At 36.5% G+C, this 8,626-nt stretch overlaps 2 protein-coding genes across 2 annotated transcripts; both read left to right on the top strand.

The window, feature by feature from the left end:
* Window positions 1-928: 928 nt before the first annotated feature.
* On the top strand, window positions 929-1,971 carry LOC136809675 (uncharacterized). The gene is made up of 3 exons (XM_067066219.1): window positions 929-993; window positions 1,092-1,385; window positions 1,566-1,971. Exons 1-3 carry the CDS (start codon window positions 929-931, stop codon window positions 1,969-1,971), a joined length of 765 nt encoding a protein of 254 aa, XP_066922320.1.
* Window positions 1,972-5,583: 3,612 nt separating this feature from the next.
* Window positions 5,584-6,755, top strand: LOC136809674 (uncharacterized). Its single transcript, XM_067066218.1, has 2 exons — window positions 5,584-5,896; window positions 6,070-6,755. Exons 1-2 carry the CDS (start codon window positions 5,584-5,586, stop codon window positions 6,753-6,755), a joined length of 999 nt encoding a protein of 332 aa, XP_066922319.1.
* The last annotated feature ends 1,871 nt before the right edge of the window (window positions 6,756-8,626 follow it).

Here is an 8,626-nt window from a genome sequence, read left to right as displayed (position 1 = left end):
GACGTTCCATGGGAATGGACCTCCGTTCATCAAAGTACATTCGACAGTTTGAAGGAACTTTTACTTGACAGTGAAACACTTGCTTACTTTGATGTGAATGCAGAGACAGAAATATCAACTGATGCTTCTTGTGTTGGTCTTGGTGCAGTCCTCATGCAGAAACAGAAGAATGGGACATGGAGACCAGTCAGCTATGCAAGTAGATCATTATCACCAGTGGAGAGAAGATATAGCCCACTAGAACGTGAGTGTCTTGCAGTTACTTATGCCCTCGAACGTTTTCGATTATACCTCTACGGACTTTATTTTACTATTAAAACTGATCACAAACCACTGGTACCCATTTTCTCATCCCCAATGAAATCAATCACACCCCGCATTGAGAATCTTGTTATCAAAGCCATGCCATACAATTTCAAAATGGTATATCAGCCGGGAAAATTCAATGGAGCTGATTATTTATCCCGGTCTAATCATGATAAACATATAAAACTGTTAAACGTAATGTGACAGAGGATTTTGTTAATTATGTGTATGAACATACCTTACCACAATCTGTTTCAGCTGAAACCATTGCTCACGAGCAACACAAGGACCCAGACATCAAGAGTATCATAGATTTCATCACTAACGATAAAATGTCACCAAAATGCCAGTACTTCACTATGCGTCACAGTTTCTCCATTGTCAACAACGTTGTCATGTTCAATGACAGAATCTTCATTCCAAAATCGTTAAGGCAACACATCATTCAAATCGCTCACGAGGGCCACCAGGGTATCGTTCGTACCAAGCAAAGATTGCGTGTTAAGACATGGTGGCCAGGAATGGGTCCTGATGTTGAAGAATTTATCAAATCATGCCATGGATGCCAAGTAGTTGGACCGCTACCCAAACCAACTCCGCTGGCAACACAACAAAATTCCAGATGAATCGTGGTTATTGCTCGGATGTGATCTTGTTGGACCGTTCCCAACAGGTGAAAACCTTCTCGTTTGTGTAGATTATTATTCAAAATACCCAGAAGTGGAATTACTTCACAACGTTTCGTCAAAGTCCATTGCTACGAAATTAAGAAAATTGTTTTGTAGATATGGTGCACCGGATTGTATTGTTACCGACAACGGTCCTCAATTTCGGAAACACACTGAATTTCAGAAACTATTGAAGGAATTCAATGTTAAGCATCGCAAAGTCACACCCTATCATCCGATGGCCAACGGGGAAGTTGAACGATTCAACCGAAACCTTAAGAAAACGATTCAAGCATCAATCGCAGAAGGACAGAACTGGAGACAAGCACTTGATAAACTTCCTCCTGTCCTACCGCACCACGCCACATGCCACAACCCGGCAAAACTCCAGCAGAGCTTATGTTTGGACGAGTAATTCGCGACAAAATCCCCAAACAACAAGAAATCGAAACCGTCCGCATCCAGCAAATTGGTCTGTCAACGGGATCAAAACAAAAAGATTCTTGTCAGACATCACTATGACCTCAAACACAAAGCAAAGCCGCACGAATTTAAAGTTGGGAATGAAGTTCTCACAACGAATGTTACTAGCAAGAGAAATAAAACCACACCTAAATGGAACACTAATCCAGGAACCGTTGTTAAAGTTAAAGGCAACAGTTTAATAATTCAGCAAGGCGCAAAGCAAATCATGCGCTCAGCCAACCAATCGAAGCAATACAAACGTCCAGTATTGCAAACTCATCTTAAATCCAAAACAACTACTAGTAACAGTTGTAGTTCCTCTGATGATGACTACTTTTCCGGTACAGTTGATGTTCAACCGACAGCAGAAAGTCCCAACGAAAACGAGAATGTTGCAGTTAACGACTCAACATCATCTGATGCAACAATCCCATACAATGAAGAGGACAATGACCCAGAACCTCTTTTTATTCCAAGACCACAACGTGTAAAACAAGCTCCAAAGTGGTTATCTAATTACGAACTTACATGAACATTAAAAAGAAAAACTTGAAGTGTTTTGATATTTTACAGAACAATTTACGAACTTCAAAGTGTTGACATTTGTTGAAGCTGTTATGATTTATGATTTATGAACTTTTTCCAATTAGGGGAGATATTGAAATGTTTAGCTTAAGCTTTAACTTTATTTTTGACCTCTATCTACTTGCTATTTGTAGTGGGGGAGAGATGTTATGTCTATTTGTTATGTACGCGGACGGTATTATATTTAGTAGTGTACGCGTATAGGATTGTATATAGTATATCGAAGGAGCTAGAATATTCCAAGATGGCGTCATGAAAGCACATGCTTTTACTCTTATTTCTGAACATAACACTTACAAGCTCAGCTCGTTTTCAATTTGGTCCTTTTTTGTGTCTTAAAGGTTAAATTTTGGACAGAACATAACTTTCATGTTTTATTTTCAGAGCCCGACGTAATTGTGATATCTTCAGATGAAGAACTAAAAAGTGGAGAAGATGAAAAAATATTGGAAAAGAAAACAAAAAGGACTATTGTGACAGTGGAGGTGGAAGATTTCATAGTAAGGAAAAAGAAAAAGAAAAAATCAAAATGAAAATAATGTTTCTTGATTGTTTAAGCCCAATCCAAAATGTTTCAAAAACCGAAGACCATTCTGTAGACCAGAGGTAGCCCGCTTAATATATGAGAGTTGCTATGGGAAGACCATCAGACCGTCGAATTTGAGATTCCATAGTAAAAGGGAAGGTAAAAAAACATCAACATTTTCAAAGTCCTAATTCAAATTTGATTTATACTCTTTTGAAAATGAAGACCATTCTGTAGACCAGTAGACGAGGAGTAGCCCGGTGGATTTATGAGAGTTTCTATAGGGAGACCATCAGACCGTCGAATTTGAGATTCCAGGGGAAGGTAGAAAAACATCAAAATTTGCAAATTCTTAACCTAAGTTGAATTGATACTCTTTTAAAAATGAAGACCATTCTGTAGACCAGTAGACCAGGAGTAGACCGGTGAATATATGAGAGTTTCTATGGGAAGACCATCAGACCGTCGAATTTGAGATTCTATAGTCAAAGGGAAGGTAAAAAAACATCAAAGTTTTCAAAGTCCTAACTCAAATTCGATTTATACTCTTTTGAAAATGAAGACCATACTGTAGACCAGTAGACCGCGAGTAGCCCGGTAGATTTATAAGAGTTTCTATGGGGAGACCATCAGACCGTCTTATTTGGGATGTCAAAACTTTTAAGAATAGATGACAGATTTGAGTTAGTAGAACATATCAATATTCAGTGTATCTTGAAAACGACTTATACAATAGATGAACTGTATCTCACACCAATTTTCCCACGTATATCTTTGATAGACGAAGGATACTTTTTCAAAAATCCAGATATATTGAAGTTTGGACGTTGTTTATTTATAATCAAGACTTGATTAATCCACCTTGAAACGTCTTGGTGACTTGATGAAGGTTTTGTCTCTGATAGGACTTTCGCCCGCTAAAAAAAGGAAAAAACTATTGTCAATTTGTGGGACCACAAGTTGTTATGTGTTGTCTTAAATTGGGTCAATCAGAGCACCTTTGTTTTCAAAATTAGAGAAAATAGTTCACTTACCATCCAGTGCAGGTATTGCATTAACTGTAGTTTGCGTTTTCAATGTCGATGACCCATTGGCGTCTTTTGATGAAACTGAAATAACAAAAATTTCTTATTTCTTATCTACGTCGTCAAGCTGTTCCGATCCAGACTGTCCACAAGTTTCTGATTGTTCTGAGAATAGCGGAAAGAAGATTTTGAAATTCATCTGGCTTTCATGGAACCTATTGGCAAAGTCATTTTAAAAACATATGAAGATTTCACAGAGAATTTAAAGACCAGGAAATTAAACAAAAAATTATCACTTACCATCAACGTCAAATTCGTTTAGGTGGAAGATTTCCAAGCCATCAATGGGTGATTCTGCCAATCCAACAGACTTGTCTTGATCGATTAAACACTTTTGGATTCCTTCCAATTGCTTTTCGTTGAGATTTTCTTTTAGAATAGTTGACTCGCATTTAACATTGACTGGCAATGTGTAAGACAAGTCGTCCTTGTCGATCATCTCAAGGTTGTTGATACCAGGTTCATGATATATGTCAAGCAATTCATGGCATTATCCTTGATCCATCCAGGGGCTGCAGGGTAAAGAGTGATTCTCGGAAAGAGCTAATAGATAAAACAAAAATCAGCATTAGAAAAATTATTAATCTAAGGAATCCAACCATCCAGACCACTAAAAAACGCCCGAATCTTCAATCAGAAGTCTTTACTTGATTAAACTATAGATATTCAAAATCTAATTTTGTTTTCCGTAATTTTCTTGAAACTATTCAAAAGAATGTACATCGACGGCCTACGGTCTTCCAGTACAAACTCTTATAAATGTAACGGCCTACAAACGGTCTGACGGTCTATTCGATGGTCTGACTGTGATTTAGTGCATGATCAAAATTAAAAAATAGTTTGAAAATTCCAAGAGAATAGGATTCTATCAAGTTTCAAAAGCAATCACCTTCAAAATCGACGGTCTACGGTCTTCCATTGCAAAAGTCTCATAAATCTAACGGTCTGACGGTCTATTCGACGGTCTGACTGTGATCAAAATAAAAAATTTTGAAAATTCAAAGAAAATAAGATTTTATCAAGTTTCAAAAGCGATCACCTTCAAAATCGACGGTCTACGGTCTTCTAGTACAAAGTCTCATAAATCTAACGGCCTACAAATGGTCTGACGGTCTATTCGACGGTCTGACTGTGATTTAGTGAATTTGATCAAAATAAAAAAGTTTGAAAATTCCAAGAAAACAAGATTCTATCAAGTTTCAAAAGCGATCACCTTCAAAATCGACGGTCTACGGTCTGCCAGTACAAACTCTCATAAATGTAACGGCCTACGAACGGTCTGAATGTCTATTCGACAGTCTGACTGTTGATAAATTTCATATTTGATCAAAGTGAGAAATAAACAAAGTCAAAAAGAAAATTCTATCAAGTTTCAAAAGCGATTACCTTCAAAATCGACGGTCTACGGTCTTCTAGTACAAAGTCTTATAAATCTAACGGCCTACAAACGGTCTGACTGTGATTTAGTGAATTTGATCAAAATAAAAGTTTGAAAATTCAAAGAAAATAAGATTCTATCAAGTTTCAAAAGCAATCACCTTCAAAATTGACGGTCTACGGTCTTCCAGTACAAACTCTCATAAATGTAGCGGCTTACAAATGGTCTGACTGTTGATATATTTCTTATTTGATCAAAGTAAGAAATAGACAAAGTCAAAAAGAAAATTCTATCAAGTTTCAAAAGATTTCTTTTTAATTGACGGTCTACGGTATTCCAGCACAAACTCTCACAAATGTAACTAACGGCCTACAAACAGTCTGACTCTATTTTGTACATTTGATCAAGCCCTACGTCAAATTGATTAAGATTTCTGAAAAAAGCGCTCCGTTTCGACTACGTTATAATTTATGCGAAGTAATATTTAGCGCAATGCTTTGCGGGTAAAACGCAATGCGTTGTGGGCGAAGTCGGACAAAAATCAAAACAAATCATTCGAATTCAGAGAAAATGGCTGCATCAAAGTATACAATCTTAGATGAAACTGATGTTCCTGGGGCTAAACTAACGAAAGATCCTGGAAAATGTACTGTGTTAGAACTCAAAAGATGGCTCGAATGTCATTCTTTGAAGAAGTCAGGAAAAAAGGAAGATTCAATTCAGAGAGTAAGAGAGGGTTTAAAGACAAATCTTCCTGTAAACCCAAATATTGATGGAGGAAAATGGTATAACATGAAAACTTCTGGGATCAAAGCTGATTGCAGTTCTTTCTCTGCTACTCCCACTGTTAAAAATTCTGCTGGAAATGCTTTATTTTCTAATGGTAATGCTACTTCTTCAGATGCTGCTGAAACCACCACCAATAATGCTTCTCTATAAATTACTCTTACTACTTACTACCCATACTACTGATGCTACTACAAATACCTCTGGTGTTTTACCCTCTGAAGACATGTATCAACTTCTAAACCTTTCAATTCAAGCCCTTTGGTGAAGAGTTACCCACCACTGGATGGAAGGTTTTTCCATCAAGAAACATTCCAAACAATTTCAATTACGGACACGTTTACTTTTCTTTGGTTGAATCTGTCGCATCTGCGGCAGGTATACAAGATTCGAGTGACAGCGATGGTGATTTATATTCGACGTGTGATACTGTGACTGCAAAACCTTTCAGAAAAGGACGCAACCTTCTAAAAGGTGAAAACGTTGTTGACACCCAAGATAATTTTGATGAGCCCAAGCAAGAGTACATGCTACGTACTCATGTCCACCATTCAATGAAGGCTGAATTGCCATTAAATGTCTTTGTTATCGTCAGTAATGTCAGTGGTAATGTGAAACGTACTGGTTGTGATTCTAGAGCAAGTGAAATAGGAAGATGTTGTCACGTTGCTGCCCTATTATTTAAATTGAGTGACTATTCATCAGAGAATAATCTTGTTTTGAAGCCATCAACCTCAGAGCCATGCACTTGGGATAAAGGCAAGAAACGTGCAAAAAAGCCTGAGAAATTACACGAAACACAGTATGCTTCAAATAAACGGAAACCCCCTGGCAACTTGTATAACTTCGACCCAAGGCCGGAAAATATGAGAACGGTATCAAATGAATCTGTTAGAAACTTTACTGTATCACGACAACATGACCAAAAAACCTCAACTTTTGCCCTTGAGATATGAAATGTTTTCCTATGACAAAGATGACATTGAAGTTTACAATGATTTAACTTCACAGTGTATTCAAAACATTAAAAAAATCAAATAAATAATTTTTAGGGTCAAAAAGGGTTGGTGAAATTCCATCTTATTGACCATTTACACATTTCATATGATTCTTTCTAACCCTGAACTGAGTTGTTCCACTAGTACTTGAATTACGTAAGCATTTATGCAAAATAAAGCAAAAAGTGGGCTCATAACCTAGAACACGCACTGGAATTTAAATTTGTTCAAACTATGAAAGATTAGGGTTATAGATACTTTTTTATACTAGCCATAATTTTCATTAAAGCGCCACCGCAGAAGAACGATCAAATAAATTGTTGAATTTGGAAAGAAATGTTACTGATAGCCGTTACTTCTGCTCGAATGGCATTTCATCTGAAGCAAAATTTAGTCTACAAATATTAGCAATTTGTGTCCATCTCATAGATATCTTCTTATAGAGATAAGGTAAAGTTATTTATCTGTTTTTTTCATCTCTTTTATTACCAAAATAATGGTATATTATAGTTTGTTTATATCATACTAAACGCTACTGTACTAAACTGCCATTTTTGTGGAATAGTTGGCTTGTTGGGATAGTAATTGTGAACTGCAATAGTCAACGAAAAGTTTTTGAAAGGATAAAAATTTCTAATTTTTGTTGCTCAGAGCGGTTAATAACTACTTGTGGTTTAAATAGGGAATTTCCCAACAAAAAAGGAATTTCCCTTAATTCGACTCCCTGAGGTAATAAAAAAAGATATATAGAACTTTGAAAATGGGTAATCAGATAAAGAAAAATCCGGAAAAGTGTTTTTAATGATGATAAAACAATAGAAATACAGTCAAGCTAAGAATGTTACCGGTACACCATTTAACCGGAACTAAAATACTGAAAAACGCGCGCAAAATTATGAGATGTTTGCCCAACTTCCTTATGCGTGAAGCTATGAATGCCATCCTCGGAAGCTTTAGGCTTCCTGCGGTGGCAAAAAGTTTTACATAGGACCAGGAACATTGTTCTAAAGGAGAGTTTCGAATTCGAGTTACATAGACCTCACTGTACTCTATTCGCTATAGGGACATTTGCTGAAGAAGAAGAGAAAGTAGCATACGGATTAGTTTATCCAGAATATACAGCGAACCCACTTTTGCTAAAGGTAGCCCAACTAGCCATACACCCTTTACTTCAACATATAATAAACGTGTCTTTTACATTTCCAAGTCAAGAGTAAAATTTCAAGCCAAGCATCACAAAATCACGAAATTTACCCTGAGTATCAGATGTTAAGTTTTCAAATAATATATTAACCTCTGAAGACCAATAATAGAAATTTTATCGCACATGTGTCAATCTAATCACTGTAGAAAGAATCAAAGATGAAGAGTAAATATTACCATATTAATGTCTAGCAGACTGTATCAGTATGCAGTTTACTATTTACGAATTCCCCAGAAACCTCCAAGTGTAATTGAAATGAGTTTCTTTCGAAAGAAATCTTTTACACGATTCCCAAATGTATAACAGTAATTACTAAACTATTAATTATCGAAATGCTATTTTAATTGAATCGAAATAATAGACAGACTTTTTGTTATGATTCTCTATCAATGACTCTTTTTAAAAAGGTTTGATGACTTTGGTGAGTTGTGCTTTCAACGACGGGAACAAAAGTATCAACTCTGAACCTCATCCAAGCTCTTGGATGGTCGTCATGGTTACTTTTCTTTGCGTTGATTGCGCGCTGAATAGAATCTGGATTGGTCGGCACAGTGTCGATATATGATTTCGGCCTGTGCTTTTCACGGTACACGAAATTTCCTCTAAAACTTCCTTGAGCTTGATT

The sequence above is a fragment of the Clytia hemisphaerica genome, unplaced genomic scaffold, assembly GCF_902728285.1.
Source record: "Clytia hemisphaerica strain Z4C2 unplaced genomic scaffold, Clytia hemisphaerica genome assembly, whole genome shotgun sequence".
In the NCBI taxonomy this organism is placed as follows: Eukaryota; Metazoa; Cnidaria; class Hydrozoa; order Leptothecata; family Clytiidae; genus Clytia; species Clytia hemisphaerica.
Note: the sequence above shows the minus strand (reverse complement) of the source record. Positions and strands in the feature narration are given on the sequence as shown.

What these genes read in the sequence shown, in the direction of transcription:
- LOC136809674 (XM_067066218.1), top strand. Translation starts at nt 5,584, where the DNA reads ATGGCTGCATCAAAGTATACAATCTTAGATGAAACTGATGTTCCTGGG. An exon ending in AAATGCTTTATTTTCTAATG is followed by an intron (nt 5,897 to 6,069) that starts GTAATGCTACTT and finishes CCTTTGGTGAAG; the next exon opens with AGTTACCCACCACTGGATGG.
- LOC136809675 (XM_067066219.1), top strand. Translation starts at nt 929, where the DNA reads ATGAATCGTGGTTATTGCTCGGATGTGATCTTGTTGGACCGTTCCCAA. An exon ending in CAACAGGTGAAAACCTTCTC is followed by an intron (nt 994 to 1,091) that starts GTTTGTGTAGAT and finishes ATTGTTTTGTAG; the next exon opens with ATATGGTGCACCGGATTGTA. An exon ending in CAGAGCTTATGTTTGGACGA is followed by an intron (nt 1,386 to 1,565) that starts GTAATTCGCGAC and finishes GAATGTTACTAG; the next exon opens with CAAGAGAAATAAAACCACAC.